The sequence below is a fragment of the Chiroxiphia lanceolata genome, chromosome 3 (assembly GCF_009829145.1).
Source record: "Chiroxiphia lanceolata isolate bChiLan1 chromosome 3, bChiLan1.pri, whole genome shotgun sequence".
In the NCBI taxonomy this organism is placed as follows: domain Eukaryota; kingdom Metazoa; phylum Chordata; class Aves; order Passeriformes; family Pipridae; genus Chiroxiphia; species Chiroxiphia lanceolata.
This window is the reverse complement of record NC_045639.1, coordinates 10088624-10108151: the sequence shown is the minus strand read 5'-3', so window position 1 is coordinate 10108151 and position 19528 is coordinate 10088624. Positions and strand designations below refer to the sequence as shown.

The 19528-nt window shown below is 42.4% G+C and overlaps 1 protein-coding gene and 1 long non-coding RNA gene across 6 annotated transcripts in view; one reads left to right on the top strand and one right to left on the bottom strand.

Moving 5' to 3' along the window:
- Positions 1 to 19528, bottom strand: part of SHLD1 (shieldin complex subunit 1) — a 49867-nt gene that overhangs the window by 10730 nt on the left and 19609 nt on the right. For all 3 annotated transcript variants that reach the window (XM_032681921.1, XM_032681919.1, XM_032681920.1), the window contains one exon: positions 381 to 1453. In XM_032681921.1, coding sequence (XP_032537812.1) covers positions 933 to 1453 — 521 coding nt within the window. In that variant the 3' untranslated portion in view covers positions 381 to 932. The remainder of the gene's footprint in view (positions 1 to 380; positions 1454 to 19528) is intronic.
- On the top strand, positions 3908 to 12711 carry LOC116783919. Of its 3 annotated transcripts, none has more exons than XR_004355896.1 (3): positions 3908 to 4015; positions 8312 to 8399; positions 12411 to 12711. It is a non-coding gene; the product is annotated as an uncharacterized LOC116783919 (long non-coding RNA). The 3 variants fall into 3 exon arrangements; XR_004355895.1 differs by lacking the exon at positions 12411 to 12711 and adding an exon at positions 11373 to 11503; XR_004355897.1 differs by lacking the exon at positions 12411 to 12711 and adding an exon at positions 8993 to 9099.

Here is a 19528-nt window from a genome sequence, read left to right as displayed (position 1 = left end):
AATCCTCTCTTTCAGGGGACAAGCCAGTGGGTGGAAAATAAGCACAAAGACAATTTGTCTGCCTGGCAGAGGGAGCAAGGCAGCAAAGAAGCCACTGAGCAAGGAGGCCTCCAAGAGAGAGACCTCAAGTGGTTGTGTGGGGGTTCATTGTTCTGTTGCTGACTGATGTCAGCCTTCTTGGACTCAGAGAGATCTGTTTTATTTTAAAGGGAACATTCCTCCAGGGATCTCATTAGCGCCATCATGAAAGACAGAAAGGAACTGAAGGTTGTTGGAGGGGTGATGGTAAAAAGGACAGAAGTGCTGTCATGGAACATGCTCAGCAGCTGTATTTTCTCTTTCTCATGCACATACACACTTTTTCTCTTGGAAAAGCTCACCTGCATTTGCAGTCATGATCTGTGGGATCATATGTCTGCAGGTAAACACATACAGCTAACAGGCATCCCAGTGGAGGCATACATGTTACAGTATCAGCTGGGAACAGAATAAAATGTTAAGCGCCCCTCTCTAGGTCTGGGGCATACCATGCCAAGTTCATTCAAACAGTCTGTCCTAATCAACAGCACTTGGACATCCATGCCTACACAGGGACTGAATTTGGGTAGGGCCACGATTCAGCTGGGGTAGAAATGTAAGTCAGTTTAAAAGCCTGGCAGATTTAAATTATCACGTTTGATGTCCCAGCAACAAACACTGCATCACCCAACCCAATTACAGACACATCCCAAGCAGTTACATGGGGACCACAAGTGCTCCTCGTGCAGTGCTGCCCTGCAGAGAACAAGGTGGCAAGGTCTGCTCCAGGTGAACCCCTCCATGGAGTGTCTGGTGTTGAAGGTGATGCCAGGAGAAGAGTGTCTTTCTAAGGAAGTCACCTCTTTTTAGAGTGAAAGCAAAGCTCCAATGACAGAAACAAACCACTGTCTTGCTCACTTCTCGTGTGACACATCAGGGCTATGTTCTGCCTGTGTTTGTTTCAAGAGGAGTTGGAGGATGTCATCTGAGAGCCCAGGTGTTCTCTTTCTGTCTTCCAACAAGACTCCTCCTTCAGCTGGCTTCGAAAAACAGGCAGAAGGGGGGTGGTTTGGAAAGATCTTGCACCCGTCTCTGTTCAAGACCAACTGTGCCATTTGCAGGCAACGTGATGCATACTTAGTTCCATCCCGGTTTGCCAGCTCCGAAATCTTCCGTGACAGACACTGTGATGCAGCCTCGTAAGTTGGATCCATTCTCCCTGGTTGTTTTTTGCAATACATGTTGTAGAAGTCATCAAGAGATTTCCTGATGCTGGGGTCTTCAGCACTGTCACGTTTGTACATCCATGAGAGCGCGGCATCATCAGGTTCCGTGGGCTCACACAGCCCGGCTTTTGGATAACATCTCACGTTTGCTTTCTCAGAGCCTTCAGCAGAAAAGCCTGCAGGAACTGCAGATGATAGATTGCTCTCTCCTGCAAGCACATGATCAATGAAATCATTAGTCACCAGGTCATCCCTGTGGCAAAATCTCTTTCTGTCCCCGTCCCACTGCAGTCTGGCAAAAAGGCTCTTTGCACCACCGAGCTAAGTATTGCTCTAAATGTGGCTGGACTGCCAGGGAGGTTTGCTGCATAGACTGATACAGGATGGACTGTATTTGGGGATCTCACAGTTGTCCCAGCCTTGACACTGCAGTGACTGAACCTAATTGGTGGTACAAACCTCCTGGCTCCTCAGTCATACTTCCAAAGAGGTAGTAACTGGGATCTACTGCAGCTGACCCACAGGTTTGCTGCTGAAACAGTTCTGCATCTCTTTCGGTTTTCTCCCCTCATCTCTGGGTCTAATCCTTCCCTTTTCATAGTTCTCAACTTAAGTCCTACAGCACAACGTGCAATCCTGTCCTCTAGCTTTCAGTCAGATCTACAGCCTCCAAACCAACGCTGTTACAGTGACTGCATGGAGTTTTGGAATGCAGACTGAAAAGGGGGACCCTGTGCTTCCCCAGAAGTCCCACTTTTGCAGCCCTGCTGCACTAAATGTCATCCCCACACCCTGAAAGAATTTTTATAGATAAAATTCACGTAAAGGCTGAGGACTCATTCTTGCCTAGCTCTTCTCCCCCTTCCTTGCTGACCCACATCTCTAGATAACAGTCAGGGCTGTGGCTTTCTTCTGCTTCAGTGCAACCCAGGCGGATGCTTTGTACTTGCACATAATTAACACACATAGCAGAGACACAATACAGCAGAACAGAGACGCTTGGCAACGACAAAATGTCTTTGCCATCTTGTCTTTGCCTGGTTCAGCACACTTCTAGTAGGAAGTGTCAAGATGGTCAGCACACTTCTAGTGGGAAGAGCCTTCATAAAGACTCTGAACTGGGCTCTGGTACCCAGGTAACGCCTCTAACGTCACTGTCATCTCCAAGCCCTCTGCGCCAGACTGTTTGCCAAGCACCTGACTCACTGACAAGGAAATTTTCCAGGGCTCAGCCAGAGGTTGCACAGCCTTGTCATCTGCAAGTTACATAAGCAAGATGCAGGGAATCGGAAAATAGCTTGGTCTTTTCTAATTCTGTGAAATATGAAGCAGAGTGCAGTCCTTCATTTTGGTAAGAGATGATGTTCAAAGAAAATCTCAGTGTGTGGCAGAAGGCTGTTCTTTCCCTCCTGGCACACAAACAGCTACCCTTCCCTTCCTGAGCAGAGATTCATTAAAATGAAATTCAGATGTCTGTGTAGCCATACTGTACATGCTCTCTTTCTTTCTCTCCCTACTTCCTATCTTTGATCTTTCGCTTCCATTTCACTTCATCTCTGATTATGCAATTTTAAACAGAACTTCTCCTCTTGCAACGTGTCACTTCCAATGCAGTACAAAGAAAAGCTTAGTGGCCCTCTTTTAACAATGATATACGCCATAAAAATGGCAAATCAAAGAACAGATCCATTTTTCCTCAATAATCTCTCAGCCTTGGTGCCTATGCTAAGCTAGAACTGAAGCCTCATGCATCTCTGATAATTGAATCAAGTGGCATTTGCACTCAAGAGTCCTGTAGGAATTGTAAAACCCTGTGCTGTCTTCTTGCTACTTCTTGCTCACAGCCACATTTTGTAAAAGAGCAGCAGCTGCCTCCAGCTACAAGTCTCAAGCCTACACGACCAGGGTAAGAGAAAAATTCCTCTTGGTTTCACGTTGTCAGGGGAGACCTTTGCAATGCTGCTCTGCCTTTCTCCCGCAATCTTAGTTTGGCTATTAGGAAAAATTTCTTCATGGAAAGGGTTCTCAAATATTGAAACAGGCTGCCCAGGGAAGTGGTTGAGTCACCATCCCTGGAGGTATTTAAACAATGTGTAGATGTGGCACTTGAATACATGGTTTAGTGGTGGGCTTGGCATTATGAGGTTTATGGTTGGATTCAATGATCTTAGAGGTTTTTTCCAACTTAAACGATTCTACGCTATTTTATTCTAAAGCCAGAATGGTCTATAGAGCAGACACCCCCTGTTGAAGCACAATCACTGAAGAAAAGACCAGTAAGTATTTCAGGAGTATATTCTGGGGTTTGATTCATCACAACATACTCAATTATTATTATTGGGAGAACAGTTTTCTTTCAGTTACTATTCAAATTTATGTATCTCTGTTTTCCAACAGTAGACCCTATCCTCTCTGGATTCCTCCTCCAGCAAAGCCTCCTTAAGGCAAGACATCCAACAGGGCTGGATGCCCCAACCCTGGCAGTGTTCAAAGCCAGGCTGGATAAGGCCTTGAGCAACCTGGTCTAGCGGGAGGTGTCCCTGCACATAGCAGGGGGGCTGGGACTATGTAGTGTCTAAGGTCCATACCAATCCCTTAGCATTCCATGATTCTACGTTTCTGTGACATGAAAGGCTTGGATGTACAATTCCCACAAGCAATCTATACCTCACAAAGCTGCACCTTTCCTCAGCTTTCCTGACAATTTCCCAATATGTTCTCCAACTATGTGCCAAGACTGACCTTTTCCTCCCTAAGAGATATCAGTTAAGGTAGAGAACCTTACTCAACACCCTCTAAAGAGCTGACACTGCTGTTGAAACCTGAATGATTCATAAAGCACAGGGAACAAGCACAGTAGCTGGATGCCTGCAGGGTCCAGAAAAGGCTTCTCATCTGGGGCACACGTACAGCACACAAGCACACATTGCAAACATGCTGCTAAAGGCAAAGACAGCACTCAATGAATCAATCCCTTTGCCTCTCCATGCACCTGCACCCCTCAAGAAAACTGGGATTCCCTGATAACGCACAATGTTGCTGCAAAGCTTAGACCTCTCTGGCCATCTCTCAGCAGCAGGAAAAATGTAGTTTTGTAAATTCTTTTGTAAAATACCTCCATGGCGAACTGAACAACACAGCTGTCACACATCCCTGTCCTGGCTTGGCCCAACACCTACAGAAGTCAATGCAAAGATGAGTAGGGCTCAAAAATCTCCCTCTGTTTGCTTGTAGCAGAATTTGATCACCAGAGAATCTGGCTCATTATTTTTAGCTATTTTCACATAATTATACTACTAAGCATTAAAGGGGGGAAAAAAACCAACAGAAAAGCTCCAAAAAACTGAAACAGGTCATTATTCATATCTCTATTTCAATCTCACATGATAGATAATCATCAGTAAGAAAGTGTATTATTTCATCTGCACTTCCACTCCATGTTAATTGAAGTTCAGCATTTGCACCTTATTAGTAAAAGACCTGGGGGCGGATAAAAGGGTATTCTTCTTTTCATAAACCTGCTGATGAAAATTTAAAAGCTCCATCTGGTACCAGCACATAACCCCATTGCCCAAAGCATAGAACCAAATCCTGCTTTGGGCCTGGGCCACTTTCAGTAATGCAACAGTTCTGCCGTATTGTTATTTGCACTTATACAAAAGCAGCTCACGTAGTTGTTTGAGCTTCTGTATAACTGTGTTCATGCACATACAGTCAGACTGTAAAATAAGATATCCTTCAAACAGCAGTGACACTGCTGGCTTTCTGGGGAAAGAAATCCCCCTAATTCAGGTGGGCAGTGATCCGTGCAGCTGCTTCACTAGAGCTGGTGCTGCTGTGATGTCTGTCTCTATGCCTTGCAGGGGCTTAGCTGGATGCCAGCAGCTGAAATTCTGTTACATCTGTAGCTGGATTTGTACAGGCCTCCTACTCTCTCCTACTGTCTGACTGCCTTCCCAGGAACCCTGAGTGTGTGGTTCCCCTCCCACCCAGTACACAAAGGCCCATCCTATTATGAGGGAGTGGGAGATTTATACTGTAGACCTGACCACAGGAGAGCTAAAGCACAGCGGTTTGTCATCAGCAGTTCTGTGAAAAGGGCAATTAATTGCTTGGTTTGGGCAGGAATCATTTGCCCCATGTCTTAGGAATGACTCCTTGCATAGATGGAGCTTGAGTCCAAACCCATCAAAATGAATGCCAATCCTATACCCATACAGAGCTGCTCTGGTGCTCTCAGGTGTTGGACACTACTGGAGCAGCCATGTTCAGTAAGGCAGCAAACCCCATCTCTAAATGGTTCAGCCCTTGGCCTCTTTCAGCCATCTGACTGACCACACACTGTGGATAACCTGGAGGCAGGGCTGAATTTCTCTGTGTGCCTCCATTGTGTCACCCTAAACAAGGACCAAGAAAACTATGAGAATGAGAAAAGCAAATAATTTTTTTGAACTAAGTTAATCTGGAGACATACAAATAGCCTTTATGTTCATGGTAGTGACTGAAGTTCAAGCCAATGTTGATTAGATGATGCTAGAGCACATCCCCATGTTGTAAAGTCAGTCATCACAGAATCACAGAATCAATTAGGTTGGAAAAGACCTATGAGATCATTGAGTCCAACCTATGACAGAACACCACGATGTTAACTAGACCATGGTACTGAGTGCCATGTCCAGTCTTTCTTTAAACACCTCCAGTGACGGTGACTCCACCAGCTCCCTGGGCAGCACATTCCAATGTCTAATCACCCCTTCTGTGAGGAAATTCTTCCTGGCATCCAACCTAAACCTCATCCTGTTGCTGGTTGCCTGGGAGTACAGGCTGACCCCCACCTGGCCACAATCTCTTTCAGGTAGTTGTAGAGAGTGAGGAGGTCTCCCCTGAGCCTCCCCCTCTCCAGGCTGAACACCCCCAGCTCCCTCAGCTGCTCCTCAAAGGACTTCTTCTCCAGACCCTTCACCAGCTTCATTGACCCTCTCTGGACTTGCTCCAGTACCTCAGTGTCCTTCCTGAATTGAGGGGCCCAGAATTGGATACAGGATTCGAGATGTGGCCTCACCAGTGCTGAGTACAGAGGAAGAATCACTTCCCTGGTCCTGCTGGCCACACTGTTCCTGATACAGGCCAGGATGCCACTGGCCTTCTTGGCCACCTGGGCACACTGCTGGCTCACGTTCAGCCTGCTGTCAACCAGCACTCCCAGGTTCTTTTCTGCTGGACCACTTTCCAGACACTCTTCTCCCAGAAGAGTGCTGCATGGGGTTGTTGTGGCCAAAGTGTAGGACCTGGCACTTGGCCTTATTGAACCTCATACTGTTGGCCTTGCCCAATCTATCCAGCTTGTCCAGATCCCCCTGCAGAGCCTTCCTGCCCTCCAGCAGATCAATACTCCCACACAACTTGGTGTTTACTGAGGGCACACTCGATCCCCTCATCCAGATCATCAGTAAAGATAATAAACAGGACTGGGCCCAACACTCATCCCTGGGGGACACCACCAGACATCAACTGGATGCAGCACCATTCACCACCACTCTCTGGGCCCCTCCATCAGCCAGTTCTTAACCCAGAGAAGGGTGCACCTGTACAAGCCATGGGCTGCCAACTTCTCTAGGAGAATGCCATGGGAGATGGTGTCAATGGCTTTGCTGAAGTCCTGAGGTTCTTTCTACCCATGAGTCTTCTCTCCACCATGACTTGTTAACAGCTAAAAGTCAACACACTCCCAACATCCACAGGCAATGATATCCAGAAGAGTCATAGAAGAAGGACAGAAGTTACCCATTGTTTTGATCAGTGGTACCCATCCCTTTTTTAGAGGGCGATGCAGAAGTTCTCATAGATTGCATTATTTCTCTTTTATTATCAACCTGCCAGGATGCACCTGGGGTGACTGCAATCATCCACAAATAAGAGTCTTTATATATTTGTGGTTGCTATGAAGTGCTAAAACAAGTAAACACAGATGCCCTCCCTGAGAGTTGCTACAGCCTTCTCACTACTCCTAGAAAATCCCTTCTTGCTTCTCCATCAGACATGTCCATATGGCATGGGAAAGCTCAGGCAGAGGTGATACTACTGGGGCTTGAGCAGAGCTCCCAACTGACACCGAATCTGTGCCAAATGGCACGATTTGTGGGATGCATCTGTCTCTATGAGAAGCAAGGACAAGTCCCATGTCACAGCTGAACTCCCTACATGCCCATGCACCTCACAATGACATGTGTTGAGCACTTGAGACAGCTAATGCAGAGAAAAGCATTTTGTTTTCTTTCCACCTGGCTGATTTGCAGTGAGAGTGCACATATCATCATGGTAATGCAACTCCTCTCTGCTCAGGGAAGAAAGAAGAAATTTAGGAAGAATTTTGCAGGAGCTCATTCTCCCCCAGTCTCACACAGAATGTTAGCCTGCCAGGTATTGCATATCTAAGTACTCAGACATTGCAAAACTAGATGTTTTGGGACAAAATTTTACTGCTCTTGCTTGCATTAATAACATTTCCACTGAATGCAACAGTTAAAAACACAAGCATGAACTGCTGATTACATCCCTTTACGTGAACTGCAATATATTTGCACTGTATGACTTCTATTACTACATTTCAATTGGAATAGCACCAAAAAGACAAGCATCAAGAAAACAAGTATCATTCTGCTAGGTGCTGCACAAACATGCACCACTCTGAGTAAATGACGGATGCTAAAGCCTCTGTTGTACAGTATTGAAGAATTGTGGCAGAGATTACAATTTCTCTGCGCACCTCTCTGCCTTGCAGAAAACAGCTGTTGTCTTCCTGTGCAAAGGAAAAATGAAATTTTCAATGACATTATCATTCAAAATGACTGTTATAAGCAGGGAAATTTTATCCCTTGAGGGTATTTAAATTGTGAACTGAAAGTGAAAACAAGAACATAATAAGCCTTGCTACTTTGCTGCCTCCCTGATGACACACCAACTGGCTTTCTCTTGTCATATTACGCAGTAGACTGTAGCTCACAAGATCATATCTGTGAGACTCTGCTTTACACACGACATAACCCGCAATGTTCTTCATCCACCAGCCCACAGGAAAGGCACATCTGTCTCACTGCTGAGAGCTGGCCAGGAGCTCTGCAAATGTTGGCTGCTCTGTCAGGATAACTGGAGAAGGTAAGGGTGGGCAAAACGCAGCAAGAAGGGAAGGAAGAGGCTGGAGGAATTTGGGGATTGGAGTAGAAAAGGGAGACAGCGACAGAGGAATTCCACTGGGCATAGCTCAGTACTGTGTCAGGTTCCCTGCTTTTTTATTCTGTCTGCTGCACATTTATGGTGTGAAAAGTTGGGGAGGGGGGAGTTAATTTGCACGCAATAAGACGTAAGCAGTTATTTTAGAGAAGCATAAAAACTCTTCCCTTTCAGTCTAACTCCCGTAGGAATTTGAAATTCGAGAAAAATAAAAAGGCTGGCAAGTGGTAAAGTGCTTTTGAAATGCAATATGCAGGCATAGTGCATTCCCCTAGACACTCTTCCAAATGTCACACTTGGTATTAATCTCTGCCCTGCTCTGGGAGCTCACATCCGATGCCTGCTGTGCCATACTTTTAAGACAACTGGAAAACTCAGCTAAATGAAAGCTTTCAGGGAATGCACTGAACACACTGGATTTATTAAACCAAAGAGAAAGTCAGCTACAATATGAACTACAAATTAATACTCCTTACTTGCTGAGAGTCAAGAGATAAACACCACTGTCATCTCATAAGTCTGTCTCTAAGCAACCAAGCCCCACAGTCCAGGGCAATAGGAATGGGCAGAAGCAGCAGCAGCAGCATCATAAACACATCACTTACAGCTGCCCATAAGCCTGATGATGATACACCCTCCACGAGGCCCCAGACCAATGGGCATTGGATGTAACTGTCCATGAACAGCTGTTTGTAAGTGCAACAGCATACAGGAACTTCTCCCATTGCAAAGATCCCAGAGATGGGCAGCAACGCAACTGTGGTGCCTGAGATTTTATTTTTACAAGGTAAATTATTCCTTGGAACTCATAATCATTCTAAAAATAGAAATAGTAAAGTAAGAACTCTTCAAGTAGATATATTTAGAGTGGTTTAATTTACATGATTCCTGTAGCCAGTAAAAAAATTCTAAAGCATCCTATTTGTCTCAAATTGTGATTTAAAAAGTTGCTTAAGATCTGAGGTTAAAGATTCTATTATCAAGAGTATCCTTTCTCTGAAGCATAAATAGTAATTGACAAATGTTTATGCAGCTGAAACATTAACTGTCAATTAAAGTTATTATCAGCAGATAAGGGCATCAAGGGGCCTTATTAAAACTGGTACTACCTGCTGCTTTCCTATTACATGCAATGTCTTGGGAACTCAGCCAGACTCACCTTGTCTGTGTAACACCAAAGGCACCAATTTCCAAAAGGAAACTCTGCTAAGGCTTTCTGAGCTAATTGCTCAGCTTCTAATTAGGCATTAGGAGAGCACAGAGAAGTGACTGCAAGAACAGCACCAGGCAAGTTCATATGCACAGACGCAGCATTGCTGTGCTAGACCATCCTCTCCTCAGCCACAGCCAAACATCTCAGTGGGCTTTCAATTTTTGACAGACAGGATCCAACACAAGCATCCCCAAGCCAGGCCTCTGCCTTCTCTGTTGGTGAAAGTAAGAGCAATCCACTCATGTCAAGTCCCTTACAACCATGACCACAGCACAGCTCTGCCCACAGGGAGGACTCACCACTTGAATCAGATTTGACCCCTGTCCTCCTGTGAGCAGGCAGAAGCCTTTAAATAAAATGACTGATTTTTCCTTCTTTTAATCTGTAACTTCCAGTGTTGCTTTTTTATACATGGAAGGCTCTAATTTAGCCCCAGATCATATTTGTCTTTAAGCTTATCCTATTCAGAATAAAAGCAAAAGTCTGGTGCTTGAAATGATGAGAAATAATCCTGCCTGCCTTGATTTTCACTATTTAAGATTTGTAAAGAATTTTATGGGGGAAATCTGTGTTTCTATTGGTGCCTGAAGAAGCTTTCCCACTTTATTTATATTGCACAGCTGAAGCAAATGGTAGTGTTTCTGTTTATTTTTTTCCTGCCTAAAATTTTGTAAATTCCAGTCTTGTCTATCCTCTTTATTTTTCCCAGCTGATTATTTATAGAGAGTTAGCTTTCATGAACTGTTGGCTTTTCGACACATGACGCACTTCCTAGGGAACCCTATTAAACTAAGAGGGCATGAAATTTTGTATTCAGCCCCTCAGTTTGGTTACCTAGCTTGTTAACTCCCAGAATCTGGAAAAAGGATTTTTTTATGCCAACCCCCTTGAGCTAAGAGCTGAGAAAACTCTTGGGAACCGAGTCATCTGAGGAGATGTCTTGTAGAGAGGAAGAGGGATTGATGAAAAGACAATTTTCTTCATAGTTCTAAGGTAAAGGGAGAAATCCTTCCTGTTTCTGGCAAGACACACAAATTAAAAATACTGCACTTTTAGAGATTTTGCTGATGTGGCCATTGATGAATGGCCATCACAACTGATGAATTTGTGAGCTGAAACTAAAAGCAGACTTGGAAATCTATCTGGATGAGAATTAGTGATCATAGACAAGTCTAGCAAAAAAAATCTGGAAGAGTTATTAAATCCCATTCTTTGGGGCTTTAATGAACCCTCTGCTAGAGGCAAGAATAGGGCCCAACAGGCAGCACATTATGTGCTGCAAACACCCGCTTTTGAGGATGGGGCTGAAATAGAGAGAGGGGAACCACCACTTACTGTGAAATATTCAGTAATGGCCACTGACAATGACAGGAAGCAGCCACAGATCACAAGTATTACTGAGTAAGACAATATCACTGTATTTGCAACTATTAAAAAAGAAAAGAAAACCCAAAGCAATATCCTTTCTTGATATATGAAATATATCAAGATATATGAAATATATCATGATATATGAAACACTTTGTCTTTCATTCAGTTACACATTTTCAGAAAGCAAGAGGACCAACAATCTTCAGCTGATGCCTTTAGCAGGAGAAGGAATAAGCAGACAGCTCTCACTGGAGATCAACTGCTCAAGTCTCAAATCACTTTACAAAAATTCTACCTTCTGCATCTCCTTGCAGAGTGGCATGCACGACAGTTTGCCTGGAAAAAACTCCCAGAATATGATGCTATTCATTCAGCTAAAATAGAAGAGGAAGAGCCTGCCATGACAGTGTTTCTTTAATGAGAAGAACAGACTAGAAGACCAACATATTACATAAAAATTAGCAAAATATTTGCTTTATTTAAAGATTGTGTGAACTTGGAAAGGGAGATGGCGTGGAGTGTTGTTCAGTGTACACTGCCTTCCCTTGCCATTACAGCACTTGAAAGTCCAATTCATTACAAAGTTAGCACCCACAAACATAAATATAGTTTCCATTGAAGAGATTCACAGGCATTTCAGCTCTGCTTCCAACCAGTTGTGCACAACTGTGGACACAAGTGACATGAGAATCATAGGCAGAGGTGCAGTTTTTGACTAAGAAAATACTGCAAAGCAAGGTATTTTTTAAGCATCCCTCCTGAATGGTAGGTAAAATGATACTACTTGTAAATACTTTTGAGAAGAAAAGAGTTACGACCTATAACAGTCTCATTAGTCATGTTCATGGGAGGCCCTGCACTTGGAAACCTAAATCCTGATGTGGAGTTGATGCCTGGGTACCACAGATCACCTACTGTAAAACAGCTGCTGTGGGGAAGAGAAAACACTCTAAAACCTATGGAGGCAGGAAACTGAGTCACATAAGGCAGAAGAAGGTGCAGGCTGGCTTAAACACAACTTCCTCCCAATTCTTTACCCCCTCTAACCTGTACACCTGTGTGTCCCTTAGTCAAATGCATCTGTGGGAGTTTGTTAACTTTCTACCAACTTATTATTTAGGTTCACATCCCAAATCAGTGGATTGATTTTTCAGGAGCGCTGAATACACAGATGCTCTTACCAAATTCAAAAGAAGCCACAGAGATTTTAGCTCTTCGGAAAACAATGTTATCTAAGCTTTAACTTTACTAATTCTTCAGCAGCAGATCACTGCAAGTTGTACAACAGAACAACAAGAGAGGTACCTTTGGTTCTCAGATTTTAAGATCCTGATCTTTCATTTTTGTCTAAGGCCAAAAGAGCACAAGTGTGGGAATACTACAAGAAATGCTTACAGATGGACTGATTCTCTCTAGATGGGATTGAAATAGCTGAACATGTGCAGTCTGGACTTCTGCAGATCAAAGGTCTTTACCTCCAGTCAGGATTGATCTTACATGAAGAACAACAGAAGAACACTTGAAGAGATAGTTTCCTGAATTTACTTGCAACAAGATGATCTGAAAACCATGCTTCTTGTCTGTGTAATGCTCCTGAAAATACGCTGCACGTCAGACAAACACAGAAAACCTTGCTCTTGTTTAAGAAGCAGGAATAGGAAAAAACCCACAAAGAAATAATCTTAAAAAGCACAAGCCAGTAGCAGGTACAAAGGTAAAGAAAACTACTGATATTCTGGTGAAGATCTGAAGGTAGAGTGAGGCATTTTCCCAGTCTCCCTGCAGGCCTGATGTGACTACATGCATGGAACAGGCTGTGCAGAGGTGTGCCAGCCTGGAGTGCCTTGGCACAGAAAGAGCAGACCTACATCTCTGACCTCTCCATAGCCCTGCTGTGTGGGCTGTGAGATCACACAGCCTGGGGCTTTTTTTTCTTCTGCATTACCAGAGGAAGCTTGTGCATCAGACACCCATCAAAAAATGAAAAAACAGACTCAAAAATAAGAATGGAAGCAAGATACCAATCTCCACCTATGAGTTTTCCACAGGCTAATAAATGAAACATCCTCACATTGAAAAAATCAGAGTGTCAGATATATCAGTCATCAAGGAAATTTTCAAGGGACAGAAAATGCAAACTGAACAGATTACAATAAGAAGCAAGCAAGATATACAAGTTTAATAACTCAGAGATATTTGCTCTTCACTAGCCTGTGACATTTTGGCTTGCCACTCTGAAAGTACACTGAATAAACACTCAAGACATCTAATTTTTCTGCAGGATTACTTAAAATGAAATAATGAATAGAAAGATTATTGGGCTAGAGCAATTTATAAACCATTCACAAAAGCTGGAGGCTTGAGAACCACATGGGCTTTTTCTTAATTATGTACATGCTGTTTAGGGAATTGCTGAAAATCTCTTCCATCAGAACCAGCTTGATGGAAAATTAGGTTTCGAACAGAAGTCTTCTGCCATTAGTCAGTCAGCTTTCTGCAGTCTGTTGCTACTAAACCAAGCACCTGAAAACTGAAATTGGAAATGGTTATAATGTAAGGAGTGCAGTGGGATGAATCCTCAGGCCCTTAATAGGCTGCAATCCCCTGCCAAACTTTCCTTAGGTGGTGTCATGGCTGTGGTACTTTATATGCCTCTGAACAGATTAAGAAAACCTGAAGTGCAGAGCAGAAGGGAGAAAGTCCTTAAAAAGCAGTATGACTTTAAAAGCTAGAAAGAAGAAAAATCACTGAGCAAGCAACTAGAGCAGTCTCCATTCCTATCTCCTCACTTTGACCTCTCAGTCAGTCACGAGAAAGGCTTGGCAATGCAGGCATTTCCCTGCTACAATTCAGCTTTGCCCTCAAAGGCCAAACAGTAAAAGGTTTCAGCCACTCCAGACTTGTCTGCATCCCTCTAACTGGCTGTACAGCCTCCTAGTCCTGCTTTGTAAAAAAACTTCTTAGCCGTGAGCAGATCTGGGTGCACTCAAACCTCTCAGTTCTGCCCCAAATCAAACATTTCACCCGAATTGTGGGCACAACTCTGGACAAACCATGAAGGCACGTGAGAGCCCAAATCCTGTTTACAAAACAAACAAAATAAAACTCCATGTTGCCCATCCCATATTATTATCCCACAGCAATTCCGCACCAATGTGGCTCTCCTGAGAGGCTGCACACACTCTGTCAGGAAAGAGCCTGGTGCTGTGCATGAAGCACTTCCTTGGAGTTTTTAGTAACACCTTCAACTACTGACAAACAGTTACTGCAACCACCCAATTGTTCACCACACTTCTATGTCACAGATGTTTTTAAGCCACACAAGAGATATTAAGATCTTGCATTGCCACACATAGTTTGAAAACATCTCATAATGTTCACAAACACTTGTGGAGAGAAACATTAATTCATTCCTGCAAAATAAGGTGAATAGAAGGACAGATAAACCACAGAAAGTCATGGCAATTCAAATGTTCCTTTATTAGAGGAAACAATTTTCACCCACCTTAGGCCATAAGATCGCCTAACTGCAAATACCTACTTCATTCAAAAATAATCATGCAAGTAGGATAGGGAAAGAGATAAAACTTTTAAAAACATAATCCATCTGGTATTTGCATGTATAAATGCAATATATAAATATTAAACAATATAAATAAAAATAGTAAAGAACGACACACCAACTATTTTTCAAGGTGATGTGAGAGTGTTTGTATGACTTCTAACAGAGTAGTGAGATGAATTATGCTCATGTTTGTTTAGAACTTGTTCTCTGATTATGGGCTAGAGAGACTACAGAAACAGACAGACAGATATGGGGAAACTCCAGCAAGCTCAGAATTTGCAGCTTATTGATCAGATTCCCAAAATTGCATGGCTTTTTTTTCAAATGTGAAACTACCAATGTAACTGGGGCATTTAGCAATCCCCATTGTTCTTCTGTCATCTGAATGAGAACAAAGGTGCAACCACTTGCAACTGCTCCTCTCTCCAAAACAGTATCGGAGGGGGAAGAAAGACAAGAAATAAAAATTATGAAAATAAACATGAGTAAAGCTGAACAAATGGGCAATTAACAGATAAAAGAGAGTCCAGACAATCAGAGGCTACAGCACAGGTGCTAAATGCATGAAAATTATGATCCTAAAGAACATGCTAAAGAAACCAACCCAGCTTACCAGGCATGCAACCAGGAGTCCCCAGTTAGATGGGTTTAAAGGTATCCTTGGACTAGTGATGGGGATTCTTTAAGAAACAAAAAAATTTTTCAATATGGTGGCCTTGCTCAAATTTGGGAGCTTTCTGTCTCTAATCTCAACTAGTGAGGACACCTGAGCATTTTGGATGTACATTTTAAGGAGCAGGGGGAAAGACAACATGTTTCTGGATATTGCTCTACTTGTTGAGAAAGGTTCTGGCCCATGTAAAAAAATTTGAAAAGAGAACGTTTTGGACTGAGTCTACACTGAAATGGAAGGTAGAGGTGTATATAAATTAAACCCCATCAGGGTGGTATTTAGTTACTTTCAGTTCTTGGGGAGTCAGTTAACCAGACAAGGTGCAAGAGCCATTACAAAGTGGAAACTGAAACAAGGGGCAAAATGGTTACAGAAACCTGAAAACTTGGTTTCATTAACAAAGTATCTTCAAATCCATGTAGCTCATCATTCCTAGGTAAGCAAAATCAATCCAGGCCCTGAAATTGTTCAGGGAGTGTCTGGGACCAGGTAAGTTTTCCAAATCCATGTGCACATCCTGAACTGCTAAACTGCTTCTCAGTGATGGAGAAAGGAAGGTTAACACCACCTAAAAATCTGGCATGACGGAGCTGTGCAAATCTTGATCGACCATTTCCACTTACAGTCGAATTATAATGTGGCTAAAATTAATAGAAAAATTTAAGATAATTTTGATCAAACTGTGAAACTCACTCACACCAGCAATGGAAACATCTGCCAACTGCTATGAAATTTAATTTTTCACAGAGGTGTTCGAACAATGAAAATTCACACATAGAATTCACACGCTCTTCTTTTAAAAATGTCAATGAATTAATGACAAGTCACTACTGATTAGCACTCCTGGTAAACATTAATACAAACATAATAATATATATCATACTATAGCCATTCACCTATTCAAAGGAGAAAGTAAATATTAACATAGTGAATGCCTTAAAATTTTTATTCAATGATAAAATTGGATAGTATGATATGTGTATGATATAAAACAGACCCTTAACAGTGCAGGTAGATTCCATTTTTCAAATCAAATGGGAAGTTTACCACTGGTCAACTCCCTATATCTGAACTGAAGATATTCCTGACAGCTGTGTTCCAGTACAAGCTAAAGTCTCCTGGTTCTTATTTGACACTGGTTGGTGGGTAGGATTTGACAGTCCAGATAAATTAGCAGATCATACATTGGGGTAATTTTTTTAAAACTATTTTTAATCCCTAAAGTTCATGATCAGCTCAAGAATTTTGTTTTAGGAGGCCTAAAGATAAAATAAGTCAAACAGATTGGATTCTGTGACTGCAGTAAATACATCTGTGTTATTTACAAATAAAACAGGGAATTCTGAAATAAAGGCTTCAGTGAACATTTTCAGCTCAAGTTTTGGGATTGGTCTTCAAAGGCTACTTAATAGGGTTTTTTTAGATCAAATGTGGACAACGTGAGGATGTAAGTAGTTAATTTGTATTCCACTACCTAGATAACATGCTTCCTTAATCTCTTTTCTCACAAGCCATCTGCAAAGTCTCAGTACCTTTGCAACAGAGGACACTCCTGCACAGTGTATAGACACTTGAGCCTCTTAAACAAGGTACACAAACAAGAGCATATCAGAAAATACTCATATTCAAAAATTACTTGGACATTATTAACTTACAAAACAGGTGGCTATGTACATTTCCCATTAATTAAATTAAGTCAGGAACAGCTGTCAGAAAATAAAATTGACTTTTCGGGGGATCTCTCAGCTCTGAGGGTTTAAAACTGGTACGTTCATAGCAAAAGAGCTTTTTATTTTCTCCACTCTACAAACAAATCCACTTTCCACTTTCACATTTTTCCTCTTGGGCACATTCACTGCCGAAGGTTAATCGTGACTCTTAAGACAACAAGAGATATATCTGACGCTTCCTTTAGTTGGAAAAATGTTTAATGCATTAAAGGCACAAAAAATGCTGGTGCCCTTGAGTAAGCAATTGAATCAGGATAAAATAAAGGTCACTGAGAATTAAAATAAAACAAATATCTGTCTGTCTGTGCAGAGGCTCACTGTCCCCTCTGTAGCTACTGTCACTTATTCTTTATGATAAAAAATAAGAGGTTGGTCTGCTGCAGCACAGTCTTGAAACAATTCAGAGATTAAGGTATTCAAACAGAAGTGGAGGCAAAAGGTGTGTTTTAGTGACAGCAGCACTTGTGATCTAATGCCAACATATAAGCACAAGCAGAGCACAAAGAGCAAAGTGAAGCCATCCTAAAGAAGACATGCAAGGTTAATCACGGGGTGTGATCTTGTTACTTCCTTTTAAACTCAACTGTATCATCACTGCCATGTACTATAGAGCTTAAAAGACCTTGTGGATTATTTGGGGTTTGGGTGGTTTTTTTAACCTCCACCTCAACAATGAAGGCTTATTCATGCTCCTGCCAAGCCACAAGGAAAAGAAGGCACAGGGAAAAGCTGTTTAATCTGCTCATGGTCAATAAACACTGACACATTACAGGCAGCACAGAGTCAAATTGAAGATAGTAAAGGAGTGGTTTGTCCTGGTGGAGCAGGGATTGTGCAAAGCAGGAGGAAAGGCATGTTTGCTACCTTGCAGAGAGGTCTGGCAGAAATGATGTCATCAGCTTGTGCTGTTTCCTTTCCAAGTGTCATCACCCTTTGTGGCAGCATTCACACCATTCACACTCTGAGCTCAGTTGTGTGATGAGCATTCCATGGTTAAAACAGCTCATGCACGTGAGGTGCGATGCTCGCCTGGTCCAGGATCCAAGGCAGCCTTCAGAGCAGAAAACAGATGCACCACACACCATCCCTGTGCTCCCTGGCAGCCTTGATCCCAGGGAAGATGCAGGTTCTGCTGCTCTGGGCCATGTGCAGAGCAGAACCACGTTCCAGTCTACTGCTGTCCAGCCTGCTCATGGAATTTCAGCATGGAGGGGTGAGATTTATCCCCCGTGAACCCACAACACGATACTGAGCCATACCAATGGACCTGGCAAACCAAAAAATCTCTACTGGAAATCCCTCGGTGGAAGTCCGCTGGGAATTTCACACGTGCTTCCAGGAATTAAGTGGCATCATCAGTAGCTGCTTTCTAACATCCACTGCCCCTCTCAGAGAGGCCCTCTCTACCTGCCAGCACTTACCCAGTGAACACATCTCACTGTGTTTGAGAGATCAGACTCCCAAGGCAGATTTTCATAGACTACAACTAAGGTAGTAGCAGTGTTTATTTTCTCAGCTATGTTACAGAATTTTTTTCATGTTGCAGAAAATTAATTTAAAGAAAATTCGAAATAAATGCAAATAATGGCATTTCTTATGTTTGTACAAAAAAGCCCTAAGCTTTTTAAATGCAATTTACAATGAAGGAGACAAAATGATTTTGAACTTTTTAGCAAAAGACCATGTCAAGTTAAAAAAGTGATTGAAAAGAAATTACATCCTGGTAAATTATATTACAGACAGCTAGTTGTCCAACAGGAACACTTTGGACTGTGATACACATCAAATGAATCTAATTATCCCTAAAAATCAGAGAATCTGTAAGTTTACCTAAAAAACAGGAAATGAGCTTTTAATTGTTTCCACTGCAGACACAAACAAAAGACATTGATTAGCTTACTGGGCTCAAGAGAGGTAATTATTTTGCAGCAGATGCATCTGCAAGAGCAATCCTGTGACAGGTCCAGATTTAATCTGCCTTTATTTTATGAAGACCATCTGCACAAATTACTTTTTCCCTCAGATTTCAGTTTTTGAGATGAACTCTGCTCAGACAGAATGCAAAACTCAATTACAGCCCAGTATCAGGACCTCCTGATGCTAGAGACCCATGCTACAGACTGTGTCTAATGAAAGGCCCCAAGCTGAAAGCAATTTAATTTCCTTTTTAAAAAACCCCACAAACACTCCCCAGTTTTGTAAAAATATTAAAAATACTATGAAAACAGATGAACAGATTAGAGACATATGAAAGGGAGAATATTTGAAAAGTTTTTTGCCAGGAAACAAGCTCAGAAGCATTTCAGTAAAATACTCTCTTACAGCTAATGTGCTGTTTCATTCTGCAATATTGCCCCAAGAGCAGAACAAGGTAACAATATTCTGCAATACTCTAAATCCACAGTCTTGACAAAGCATTTAGCAAGAGATACCAACATCCCCATATTTACTCTCCCAATGCTGTTTCCCAGACCACTGCTGACTATAGCAAGGCTTGAACTC